This window comes from Heliangelus exortis, chromosome 3, assembly GCF_036169615.1.
Source record: "Heliangelus exortis chromosome 3, bHelExo1.hap1, whole genome shotgun sequence".
In the NCBI taxonomy this organism is placed as follows: Eukaryota; Metazoa; Chordata; class Aves; order Apodiformes; family Trochilidae; genus Heliangelus; species Heliangelus exortis.
Genome location: NC_092424.1, coordinates 115,029,058 through 115,042,214, shown reverse-complemented (window position 1 = coordinate 115,042,214; position 13,157 = coordinate 115,029,058). Strand labels below are relative to the sequence as shown.

At 57.6% G+C, this 13,157-nt stretch overlaps 1 protein-coding gene across 9 annotated transcripts in view; it reads right to left on the bottom strand.

The window, feature by feature from the left end:
• Positions 1 to 1,756: 1,756 nt before the first annotated feature.
• The window catches only part of DTNB (dystrobrevin beta), a 172,777-nt gene continuing 161,376 nt past the window's right edge, over positions 1,757 to 13,157 (bottom strand). For 6 of the 9 annotated variants that reach the window (XM_071742327.1, XM_071742328.1, XM_071742335.1 and 3 more), the window contains 3 exons: positions 10,655 to 10,744; positions 8,930 to 8,983; positions 5,152 to 5,865 (listed from right to left, as the gene is read on the bottom strand). In XM_071742327.1, coding sequence (XP_071598428.1) covers positions 5,861 to 5,865; positions 8,930 to 8,983; positions 10,655 to 10,744 — 149 coding nt within the window. In that variant the 3' untranslated portion in view covers positions 5,152 to 5,860. Of the gene's footprint in view, positions 3,438 to 5,151; positions 5,866 to 8,929; positions 8,984 to 10,654; positions 10,745 to 13,157 lie in introns of those variants that run through there. The other 3 variants (XM_071742333.1, XM_071742329.1, XR_011725478.1) reach the window with 3 other exon arrangements.

Below are 13,157 nucleotides of genomic sequence, written 5' to 3'. Positions count from 1 at the left end.
CCCTGGGCAGCCTGGGCCAGGCCCTGACAACCCTTTCCAGGGAGAAATTCTTCCCCAGCTCCAACCTAAACCTCCCCTGGCACCACTTGACTTGTGCCAAAAGTTCCTCTTCTCCCATCCCTTGTTCCTTGGGAGCAGAGCCCGACCCCCCCTGGCTCCAACCTCCTCTCAGGGGCTTGCAGAGAGCCACAAGGTCTCCCCTCAGCCTCCTCTGCTCCAGGATCAGCACCCACAGCTCCCTCAGATGCTCCTCACAACTTCTCCAGCCCCTTCTCCATCTTCTCCAGCCCCTTCCCCAGCTCCATTCCCTTCTCTGGACACTCTCCAGCCCCTCAATCTCCTTCTGCTCCTGAGGGGCCCAGAACTGACCCCAGGATTGGGGGTGCATCCCCAGCACATGGATGATCCCTGCCCTGCTCCTGCTGCCCACCCCACTGCTGGTCCCAGCCAGGATGTTGGTGGCCACCTTGGCCACCTGGGCAGACTCTGGCTCATATCCAGATCCTATTGACCAACCCTCCGTGTCCTTTCCCACCGGGCACTTTCCATCTGCTCTGCCCGGGCCCGGATCATTGCAGGGTTGGTGTGCTGGGTCTGTGCTGTCTGTGCCTGCAGGAATCCACCACAGCTCTGGGGATCATCACAGAGGTTTCAGCTCCACGGAGGTCTGGCTGCCCACGGGCAGAGCTTGCTGTGGGTGTCACCTGCAGGTCACTGGACCATCACACAGGTCCTGTTCTGTTCTGGTGCCACATGGCACAGCCTGGTGTGGGTTCTGGTGGCTCTGTCCATGGGCACTGCTCCAGGTAGGATCCAGGTAGGACCCCGTGTGCAGGCAGTGCTGGATCTGCAGCCCCCCCACGCTGTCCCCAGGGAACCCCAAGCGATGCAGCGGTGATGCCACCATGGCCAGAGGGACCCCTGTGCTGGGCCATGTCTGGCCTTGCCCCCCAGTCCCCTCCAGTTGGGGCACACGGGGTCCCTGAGAGCTCCATGGGGCACACGAGGTCCTTGGGGTCTCCATGGGTGGGATCAGACCCCCTGGGATGGTCTCTGGGCTCTCCGGGGGTTTCTCACTCCCGCTCCAGGGTGGGAGGATCCCAAAGCCCCCTCCCCCCGGGCCGGGCCATCCGGACCCCCCTGGTTCTGGGCGGGCTCAGTGTGATTCCCACCACGGCCCCTAATCCCTGGCAGGGCCCGGTGCCAGGGGGGGTGCAGGGTCCATCTGCGTCGGATTCCCGGGGCTCGGGTTTCCCACCGGGAGCAGAGCCCGGGCCTGGCTCAGCGGGATCTGGGGGGGGCAGGGGAGTGGCTGGGGGGGAGGTGGACATCCTGGGGGAGATGGGAGTATCAGTGGGACACAGGAATCCCAAGGGGAGATGGACATCCTGGGGGAGAGGGGAATCTTGGGAGGTGATGGACATCCTGGTGGGAAGGGGACATCCTGGAGGGACCCGGGAATATCAGTGGGAAATGGACATCCCAGTGGGACATGGACATCCTGGTGGGAGAGCTGGTGCCAACCACCCACCCCTCAGCCACCTCCCACTGCTCACCCCGTGGTGCATCCCCCCCCTCAGCCCTTCCAGTGCTGCCAGATGTGCTGTGCAGTGCGGGGTGGGGGGGAACATCTGGACACAGGCAGCTCCCAGGGACCCAGAGCCGTGACCAATCCGGGTGATGGTGCTGGCAGCTGCTCCGAGCTGCTCCCTGGAAAATGGCCTTGGGGGTTGGTTTTGTTGTTTTTTCCCAACACTTTTCCTCTTTTTGCTCCTGCTCTCAGGACCAGGTGAATTTATTTAACATTTGGCAGGGGATGGGGACACAGCTTCCAGGTGACAGGTCTCTTTTGGAGACATTCCCCACAGCATTGGGGATGCTCTGGCACCCACCGGTGCCCACGGGTGTGGAACCAGGGATGGTGACAAGATCCAGAGAGGCCCCCGACCCCCATGTCTACCACCCCCAGGTCCTTCTCCTCAGGGCTGTTCCCGACCCATTCTCCTTAACCTATCCTTGGGATTGCCCCCACCCATGGGCAGGACCTTTTACGTGGCCTGGCTGAACCTCATGAGGTTCTTCTCATGGTCCCACGTCTCCAGCCCAGCCTCAGGATGGCAACAATCATTAATAACACGGGGAACAGTCATGATGCTCCTGGGGAGCCCGGCTGTGGGAGATGTGTCCCCATCCCATCCACCCCCTCTGCCACCTCCCCCTTCCCAATCTGGACAGGTCCCCAAGCATGGTCACCACCCAACCATCACCCAACCATCCCCATGTTCTGCCCTGCACCTGCCCGTCCCAAGTCACCAAATCCAACACAAACCACGGGGAGGTTTCCCCGGGCCTGTCCCCACCCCTGTCCCCTTCCCTGCCCCAGCTCACCCTCACGTTCCTCCTCCCCAGCAGCTCCCACAAAGCTGTGGCCACCACGGGGGTTCATTGTCCCACTCCCCACGGGCCAGAGGGACCCCATGAGGATGTTGTGCCTGGGATGTATGGGATGAGGCAGGAGCTGAGGTTGGTGTCAGGGTTCATCCCCTCTTCCTCTTGACCCTCCCGGGCACCCAGCTCCTGCTGCCAGAACTCATGGAACCAGGGAAAATCATCCTGAAGTGACATGGGGCTGGAGTTTTGCTGATCAGCTCTGGGATGAAACCCAGGAGCAGAATCCCAGACTGGTTTGGGCTGGAAGGACCTTGAAGATCCATCAGATTGGGGCAACCCGGGCCAGGGGCTCAGCACCCTCCAGCCCCCCCATTTCCCTTCATTTCCAACCCAACGGAACGTGGCTCCTGAAGGTGCCTGTGGAGATGTTCCTCTCAGCCTGCTGATGGTCCTCCCCAGATTTCCCAGAGGGGAAACTTTTTAACAGTCCAAAGAGCACAGAACCAGGAAGGTTGAAGGCAGCGACTGGTGGCCCGTGGCGACGTGTCCTGGGGTGACATCGATGGCAACCGTCCAGGGACCAACACAGGTTGGGAGATGGTGGGCTGGTGGCAGCAGGACCTCCCCGTGTCACACAGGGGGACTCAGTGCCCCTTTGTTCATGCAGACCGAGGGGCAGGAGGAGCCAGCGGCAAGTGACGCGATGGTGACATCGTTTGGGAGGGAACCAAGAGAGATGGGTATGGGGGCTCTCACCTTCCCCTTTTTGGCTTTTTCCTTTTTTTTTCTTTTTTTTTTTTTTTGTTTTTTTATGTGTGATTTTTCCCCCCCCACAAAAGGCTGTGTTTGCCAGGGCACTGCCTGAGCATCCTCAGTGACGGGTGGCACGGGACATGCAGCGGCCGCAGAGCTGGTGGGGAGGGTCCTGGGGGCTTGGGAGGCAGGAGCACTGAGGGCAGGAGGTGGTGGTCGAGGTGACAGTCACACGATGGTGGATGTGTCAGCTGGAATGTGCCTCTGCCCACGCACAGGGAGACCCTCCACACCTGCACCAACAGAATCACCCGGCCCCACAATGGGTTGGGTGGGAAGGGACCTCAAAGCCCCCCCAGTGCCCCCCCTGCCATGATCAGGGACCCCTCCCCCAGCCCAGGGGGCTCCAAGCCCCATCCAACCTGGGCTGAGACACTGCCAGGGATGGGGCAGCCACAGCTTCCTTGGGCAACCTGGGCAACCAGGGGCTCAGCACCCTCACCCCAAGGAATTTCTCCCTCCCTCCCTCCCTCCCTTCCCCATCTCCCCTCTCCCAGCTTGAAGCCAGCATGGAAACACACAACGTGCCACCAGCACGGGCTTTGGAGACCTCCCCCTGCACAGCTGCAGAGCACAAGCCAAGCTCCTGTGCTGGGACCTCCTCAACCTTCTCCTTGGGACTGGGGACACCCACAGCAAGTTCTGAGCAGCCCAAATGTCCAGTGCCCCCCTCTCCAACCATCAAGTGTCCTGCTGAGCCCAGAGCTCTTCACCCTGAACCCCAGAGAACCCTGGAAGCAGAAGGAACCTGAGCTCCTGAATCAGTGACACCAGGACACCACGGTCCTGAGGTCCACACTTGACTTAGCAAACCCAGGAGAGGTTGGTGCTGGGTGTTTTTCCCAAGATCTGTTAAGAGAAAGGCCCCAGTGCTGCTGCCCATCCCTGCCCCCTCCATCACTGGTGGGCAACCAGAGCCCAAAGGCCACTGGTCTGTCCTGGCCCTGTCCCTGCCACCAGCAAGGTCCATGAGGACCCATCTCAGCTCCTAGCACCATGAGCAGGGGGTGAGGACCTTGGAAAAGAACCACCACAGGTGGAAGGTTGGTTTGTCCATTTTCATCCTCTGGGGAGGAAGAAAGAAGCCTGGGGGGAGTTTCTCCATTCCCAGCTCTCGGTGGTGGTGGAGGCACCGCCGGGGGACCCCAAAGCCCGGGGATGAGGGGGTCCAGGTCACCCCAAGCCCCTGAAGGAGAAGCCGTGGGCAGCTGGTGCCAGCAGCTCTCCATGGATGGGCTCCTGGGATCGTTTCACTCCTTCTTCAGTTACCAGATTGTTTCCCAGATGAGGCAGGACTTGAATTTCTGATGTAGGAAACCACCAACCAAACCCCCTGGGCCCTGGGGGTTGTCTCCACCCCAAGCTCAGGTGACAGGAAAGGCAAACCCCCTTCTTTTCTTCCCCCTCCTTTGGAAATGACCTTTGGGGGGGACACGGTGGTGGCTTTCTCATGCAAAGTGGCTGCAGATCCCTCAGGGCTGGGGCTGAGCTGGTAAATTGTAAATTAGAGAGAGAAAAGCTCCCTTTGGCTGGTTTCTCCAACTCACCAACCCACAGCATGGAGAAGAAGGTTCCAGAAAGGAGGTCACCTCCTGTGCTCCCCATTCCTCTCACACCTGTCCATGGATCTTTCTCTGGACCTTCTTCCTTCCCACCAGGAATGGGGATGGGTGGGGATTGTGGCTGAGGAGTGGGGGTCCTGATTGCTGCCTCCTGAAGGTGGGGGTCTCACCGAGGTCGTCCTGAGGCATCATCACCACAGAGCCCCAGCTCCCACCTCTCCCTCCATCTCCTGCTCTCCAACCACCTCTCTTGTCTGCCTCTTGTGCCTTCCTATAGCTCACAGCTCTATGAGGTCTGTGTGGTTTTAGGACATCTGGGACAGTGTCCATCACCACCTCCTGGGTGAGGCCTCTCAGCAGAGAAGAAATAACTCATCAGAACACATCCAGTCCTCAAAGGGGTTGTAAGAAGGGTGGAGAGAGGCTCCAGCAGGGCCTGGAGTGGTGGGACAAGGGGGGATGGTTTCAAGTGAAAAGAGGGGGGATTCAGACCAGATACAAGAAAGGAATTGTTCACACTGAGGGTGCTGAGGCCCAGGTGTCCCAGAGAGGTGGGAGATGCCCCATCCCTGGGACCATCGCAGGGGAGGTTGGGTGGGACTCTCAGGGACCTCTGGGTGAAGATGTCCCTGCTGCCTGCAGGGGGTTGGACTTGATGACTTTTAAGGTCTCTTCCCACCCAAACCATCCCGTGGTAAGAACTGGAGACAATTCTGCTCCCACTGAGGTTCTTGTTTCCCCACCCTCTGCAGCAGCAGCAGAACTGGGTTTGGATAAGAACTCAACACAGAACCCCAGACTGGTTTGGGTGGGAAGGGACCTTAAAAGTTCATCAGTGCCACCCCCTGCCCAAGGGGACACCTCACCACCCTCACACTGAAGAACTTCTTCTTCTTCATGGGATCTCATCAAATTCTCCCTCTTTCAGTCACAACCATGGTCCGGACCCTCCTGTCTCGCAGGGATAAGGGACCAGGAGATGAGCCAGGAGATGGCCCAGGAGATGACCCAGGAGATGTTCCTGTGCTGCTGGAGAGGGGATGGAAGAAGCCACCAGGTCCTCACCTGAACATCTGCTCTACCCGTGTCCATCTCTATCCTGCAAGAGAGGGAGAAGGAAATGGGGACATTTTCAGAGAGGGGGAATTTTATTTCCTGTGGAATGCAAACCCTGCCCAGATACCTCCACAGGGAGGAACAGCCAAGTCCTGGTGCTCCTGACCTCCCCCAGTCCCAGAGCCCCCGGCAGAGCTGGGGATCCCCCAGACCACCCCCACCCATAGCAAGGACCCCAGGACCTCCAAGGGTGGGGACCCCACAGCCCCTCTGAGCAGCTGCAGGGGGGAGAAGGGGTTTGAAGTTGAAGGATTCTCCTGCTGGGACAGAGCTGTCAATGCCTGTGGCTCCTCCCTGGACTGTCCCCACTCTCTGTCCCCACCATGCTTCTCTTGGGCTGGGGAGCCCAGCACTGGACCCACCACTCCTGGGGTGGCCTCATCAGTTCCAAGCAGAGGAACAGATGCCATCTCCTCACTGGTAAAGCTTTGCCAGCCCAGGAAACCATTCCCCTTCATTGAACATTGCTGCCTCGTGCTCAGCTTGGGGTCCACCAGGACCCCCAGGTTCTTCCCTGTGTGCAGGTGCCTTGGTTTGTCCCACAGCTTTGCATTTCTCCTTGTTGAGCTGCAGGAGGCTCCTGCTGGCCCCTTCTCCATCCTGCTGGGTGGCACCATGACCCTCTGTCCAGCTGCTCCTGCCAGCTTGGTGTCATCTGCAAATTCATCCCAACCACGGTGCTCTAAGGTCTCCCCGTTGCAGCCTTCTCTTCTCCAGCCTCAACACCCCCAACTCTCTCAGCCTGGCTCCAGAGCAGAGCTGCTCCAGCCCTCCCAGCAGCTCCAGGGCCTCCTCTGCACTGGCTCCAACAGCTCCGTGTCCTTCTGCTGATGGGGACCCCAGGGATGGACACAGTATTCTGGAAGGGAAGAGCTTTGCCAGGATGAGGATGGACACAGGAGGATGCTGGGGCAGGCAGAGCTCAGGGGGACACCTGAGGGGGACATCAGGGGGACATCAGACCACCCACACCTGGAGCATCCCAGCCATGGGTCCCCACGGGCAGCACAGAGCAGGGAACCAGCACGTTCCTGATGCCCACCTGGACACAGCCCACCCACCCCAGAGCCCACCACGCGTGGTGGTGTCCGGAGGAGCTCCCATGGCTGCTGCATCCATTGCTCCTTGACTTATGCTGCCAGGTTTTTATCTCCCTGAGGCCGGGACAGGCAGGGATCCCTCACGTTCTGCCAGAGAAGATATTTACATTCCACCCGGAGGTTTTTGGCCCAAGTTCTGCCCTGGGTGACATGTCCTGTCCCCACCCTGGCTCTAAGGAGCTGAGTTTTGTCTCACTCCCTCTCTGCTCCCAAACGTCATCGTCTTCCGACTCCTCCCCGTCCCCCTTCCCCTGCTTCCCAGCCAGGAGACCAGGAGCAGCTGGAGACAAGCCGAGGGTCATCTGCCAAGCATCTGAAATATTTACCCCGGGAGGAATGTTCCAGGGCAAAGAGAGGTCTGAGCTCCAGCACCGACGCTCTCCGGCCTCGGAAAGGCGCGGGGTAGCTACGGCTGGGTGGGAAAACTCAGGAAAAGCCTTTGGGTGGGACAGGACATCACATCACACCTGGGGCTGGAGAAGCATCGAACCTTCATGGACACTGCAGCTGGGTTTGGCTCCAGCCAGATGGCAACATTCAGGCTGACTCAAACCTCTCCCAGTCCATCTGCCACTTTGGGTTAAAAGGTAGAAAGGAAAAGTCAAGGGACCCTGAGCCAGGTCCCTCCTGAGGAAGGTCAGGGAGGGGACTTTTTCCTTCCTTCCTTCCCTGGTGGAGTGTGCTGTGAGGAACCATCTCCTGCAGACCCCCCCATGGTGTGAGGAACCATCTCCTGCAGCCCCCTCCATGGAACCATCTCCTGCAGCCCCCTCCATGGTGTGAGGAACCATCTCCTGCAGCCTCCTCCATGGTGTGAGGAACCATCTCCTGCAGCCCCCTCCATGGAACCATCTCCTGCAGCCTCCTCCATGGTGTGAGGAACCATCTCCTGCAGCCCCCTCCATGGTGTGAGGAACCATCTCCTGCAGACCCCCCCATGGTGTGAGGAACCATCTCCTGCAGACCCCCCCATGATGTGAGGAACCATCTCCTGCAGCCCCCCCCATGGAACCATCTCCTGCATCCTCCTCCATGGAACCATCTCCTGCATCCTCCTCCATGGAACCATCTCCTGCATCCTCCTCCATGGAACCATCTCCTGCAGCCTCCTCCATGGAACCATCTCCTGCAGACCCCTCCAACTCAACCCCACTCTGTGGGCTGCTGCCACAGCTCAGGACTGTGCTCCACCCCAGCTCTGATCACTTCCAGCCCCAGGAATAACTCATCCAGAATGTGCTATGGATTCCTTCATGCTGAAGGATGTGTCTGGGGAGGGTTTTTATCTAAACCTGCAGTCCAGGGAGATGAAAGAGACCTCCTGTGGAGCCACCTTCAGCCCACCTTCTGCCCACCATCAGCTGAGTCAGGCTGAACATTTGTCCAGACAAGGTCAGAGGAGGCTGTGGCTCAGCAGGTGATGGTTCCACTGCTCAGGATCTTCACTCCTCACCAGCCCACAGCTAGGTTTGTTTTTAAGATATTCATGTGACCGTGGTCACAGCTCTCAAAGCAGCTCCACCTCTCTGACACCGTCCAAAGGTCTGTGTGTGACCTTCCTTTGCCAAAGAAAAACATTCTTGAAAACTGAACCCACGGGCTGAAGGAACCCTGGCCATGATGGCTGAACCCATGAGGTGATGGAATCCTGGCCATGAAGGTTGAATCCAAGGCTGGAGAGGCTCTGATGATGAGGGGAGAACACTGGGGCTGAAGGCACCTGGGCCATGATGGCACCTGAAGCCCTGGCAGGAGCTGGAGAGGACACCCTGGCAGCACAGCAATGACCTCGTGGGCATCACCCCTGTGCTGTGCCTGGGGGTGATGAGACAACGGGGGCTGCTTCCACCTCCTGGGGCTCCCAATGGAGGTGGCAAACTGACCTCCTGCTGAGGAGCACCTTGGGAAATGATTTACAGCTCAGACACCATCACTTTGTCCCCTTACCTCGGTCCTTCCCATTCTGCATTTTCTCTGTTCCTTCTTCATCCTCTTCCTCTGCTTCAAAAATAAAGAAAAAGGAAAAAAGTACAAATGAGGAGGTGAGAGAGCAGACACCTGGAGAACTTCTCTGCAGCCAGGAAGAGCTGGCTCATCAGAAGCTGCCACCAGAGGGGAAGGACCAGTGAGGACCAAGAGCATCCCAGTCTCTCCTGTGCCACAGTGTCTGGTCACTGCTGGTGGCAAAACTCTGCCCAGAGCATCCTGGTGGGATCCAGGAGATGCAGAGTGCTGGCTGGGGACAGAGTCTGCATCATCATGGGAGACAAGGAGGCTGAGGGGAGACCTTGTGGCTCTCTGCAAGCCCCTGAGAGGAGGTTGGAGCCAGGGGGAGTCGGGCTCTGCTCCCAAGGAACAAGGGATGGGAGAAGAGGAACTTTTGGCACAAGTCAAGTGGTGCCAGGGGAGGTTTAGGTTGGAGCTGGGGAAGAATTTCTCCCTGGAAAGGGTTGTCAGGGCCTGGCCCAGGCTGCCCAGGGCAGGGCTGGAGTCCCCATCATGCCTGGAGGGGTTTCAGAGAAAGCCCTGGGGATGTGGGGATGAGGGACATGGGGCAGGGCTGGGGAAGGGTTGGACTGGAGGGTCTCAAAGGTCTTTTCCAACCCTCCCCTTCCCAGCCTGGAAGGTGGGACCACCCCGAGGGCTCCCCTGGGACCCCAAGAGGCCACCCTGTGCAGTCAGGGTGATGCACTATTAATAAGTATTACTAATTAATGCCTTATTTGACAGTGCCCCCATGTGCACTGGGAGCTTTCCAGCAGGGCAGGTCCTGCCAGAGCCCTCCCCAGACCAGCAGGACATGGCCCTGTCCCTCGGGCATGGGGACACCAGCCTGGCCCAGATGGTTTCTTTACATTTTCTTATAGGGAGGGGGGATGATGTGGTGCAGCTCCTGAGTAGAGCACGGGGCTGGGGGAGGCACAGGAGAAACCTGACTGACCCCAAGAGGTCCAGGCTGAGCTTAGAACACTTTTCTTCTTCCCCCAAAGAGAAGGCAGCCCAAGAACAGGCTGCTGGAACCCCAAATGATGATTTACTCAAGCACTGATGGTGCTGAGGAGCCACAGGATGTGTCCCCAGGCTGCAGCAGAAGCTGCTGGGCCCCATCATGGTGTTTACCTCCACCAGCCCACTAAAAAGGCACAAAGGGAATAATTATCTTTTTTTTTTCTTTTTTTTCCCCACATTGCCATCTAATCCTTTGTTGCAGCTGACTCCAGGTACCAGCTACTGGTCCTGGCTCTGTGCTGGTGGTGATGGCATCTGGGGGGGTTCCCCACGCAGGACCCTCCCTGCATCACCAGTGCTGAGCAGAACTTTGGGGACAGTCACACATTGGGGTTGTGGTGTGCAGAAGCTCTCTGGCTTCCAGAAGCAGGATTGGGAAGCAGTGCCAGGAAGGCCCAGGAGATGCCTCAAGGAACAGCAGGGACTGATCTGGGCAGTGGGAGGGGGGGGGAATCAGGAATGTCAGCAGCCTGGCCTGTGTCTGCAGAGCATCACCTGAGGGTGAGGGAATCCATGGAAACCTCCCAGAGGCTCCCTGTGACCTCAGCTGTGAAAATTTTCACTTCCTCATGGAAAAAGGGGACATGGAACCTTGTTTTTAAAGACGTTTCCCATGTGTGGCTTCAAGCTGCCCTTTCCTGCTGCCCCCAGACTGTCTCTTACCAGAGTGAAGCTCCTTCACCAGGGAGGACATGGTGTTGGTGATGGAGTCAGCTGCCACCAGCAGGTCATTGCGCAGGTTCCTCCTCGGACCTGGGAGCAGGGAGCACACACCAAGAGCAGGAATTGCACCTCCCAACCACACCATGCTCAGCTTTATGTCCCCATGAGGGTCCCCTTTGGGACATCTCACCAGAGGAAGCAATGCCCCTCCTCCTCCTCCCCTCCTTCTCCTCCTCCTACCTCCTCCTACATCCTCCTCCTCCTCTCTCCTTCTCCTTCTCTTCCTCCTTCTCCTTCTCCTTCTCCTTCTCCTTCTCCTTCTCCTTCTCCTTCTCCTCCTCCTCCTCCTCCTCCTCAGCTGGGGGGATGGCACGTTGCTGTCCCCCCCACCAGTGACACCAACCTGCCTGGACACTGGTGTTGTGTGAGCAGCTGCTTCAAGGACCCACAGACCCCACCACCCCCCTCAACACCTGGCACAGCTTTGCAAGAACCCCCAGTCCCAGGGAGGGTCTGTGGTCCCCAGCAGAGATGCCCAGGTGTCAGGGCTGGTGGTCACCTGGTTCCTCATACCAGCAGAACCAGCACCATTCACCCACTCATCCAATCCCAGACTGGTTTGGGTTGGAAGGAACATTAAAGCTCACCTGGTCTCAAACCTAAATGATCTTTAAGGTCTCTTCCAGCCCAAACCAGTCTTTAATTCCATGACCTTTTTCCTCCAGGTCAGGCTGCCCCCTGACCAGCATCATGCCCAAGGTGACAGCCAGGCACTGGGTGTTCCTCTGCATGCACACGCAGGGGACAGGATTAAAAAGAAAAAAAAAACAGATTTTGGCCAACAATCCTGGGACTGGGGACCTGGGGGAGTCCTCAGCACCTCTTACACTTTCTCTGGGTCTCTGGATGTCCCCAGCCCTATCACTGGGTGGGACAGAGGAGCAGGGACACTGCTTCGGAATGGCTGTAAGCAGGGGAACAACATCAAGGAGCTCCTCTGGCCATGGACCTGCAGAGGCCTCCTGGCTGCTGGCATTCAGTGCCTGGATTCTCTGAAACCATGGACATTTTCTCCTGTTTCCTGTGCTCTCCACTTGCCTTCTAACTTGCCCGATTTTGCCTGATTAATCTGAAGCAACAGTAATTGTGCAGATTGCCTCTCCGGAAGGAGCATTCCAGGAAATGGATTAGTGAGGCTGGTGGCACTTTGTTTCTTTGGTTTTGGGGTTTTTTTCCTTTCTTGCAAGAGTTTTTCTAGTAAATGAAAAAGCCTTGTGGTGGTTACCACAAGAGGAACTTCTCCTGGCAGTGGTGGATCATCCTTCCATCTGAGAAATCCCAAGGGATCGTTCTCTTCTCTTTACAGCCAATAAACAGCAGCTTTTTTTTCCTCACTGATGGTGGAACTGGGATATTTCAACCCCCAGGGTGTTCTGCTCTCCTGGTGGATTGCTGCCTTCTCCCTCTGGCCAAGTTGAAGGACAAGAGGTCACCTATGGAGGAAATGTGTCTAACCCTGTGTGGCACCTCAGGACTTGGTTCACTTGGTTGCTGTTGGGTTGATGGTTGGACTCGATGATCCTGGAGATCTTTCCCAACCATAAAGGCTCCATGACTCCGTGATGTACCCCAGATGATGAAGGTGCCTGGGCTTCAACTCTTTGGATGTTTCCTCCTCCAGACCTTCCCATCCTGGCAGGCAAAAGATTTACACCTTGGGAGGAGAGACAAGATGCTGCCATCTCTGCCTGCCCCTAGGATGTGGCAGCACAAGGTGCAGCAGCACCAGGATCTCCCTTCCCTTTTCCTTTCCTCCTCTCTTCCACCAGGATGCTCTGGAAGAACTGGGTGGATGTGCAGCAGTCAGCAACAACAATGTAATGTTTATGTGAAAAAAACCCCAAAGCAACACAGAATATGTGTAGTGCAGGCATTGCCTAGAGAGGTTTTGCTTCTGGGGAGCTGTCACCATCACCACCACCAAGCTGCACCAGCCCCCAGTACTTTTCTACCACACCTGGCTCTACCACACCAGCTGGTGCTAAAAACTTAGGAAAAAAAAAAAAAAAACAAACTAAAAAGTTTTCACTTTGAGCAAAAATCAACAGGTCCTGATGAAGGCTCTGCCCCAAGAAACCAGGTTAAAAAAACCCAAACCTCAAAAAGGGCTGAATGAGCCTTTGATTAATGACATCAGCTGCTGCCCCAGAGCTGGGGGGAGCAGTGCCAGCTTTGTCACAGCTTCTGCGGGGAGAAAAAGCAGATGGGGAGAGAGAGGATGGGGACAGCATGAAATGGGAAAAACCCAACCATGGAGGGTGGGGAATGGGATTTGCAGCCACATGGGCACGAGCCTGGGCAGCAGAGGGGAGAGCAGCTCATCCCTTGGGAAGGGACAGGGGAGGGGATGGAGGGAAAGGGACAGGGACAGGGGAGGTGATGGAGGGGGTGGGACAGGGGCAGGAGGTGATGGAGGGGGTGGGACAGGGGCAGGAGGTGATGG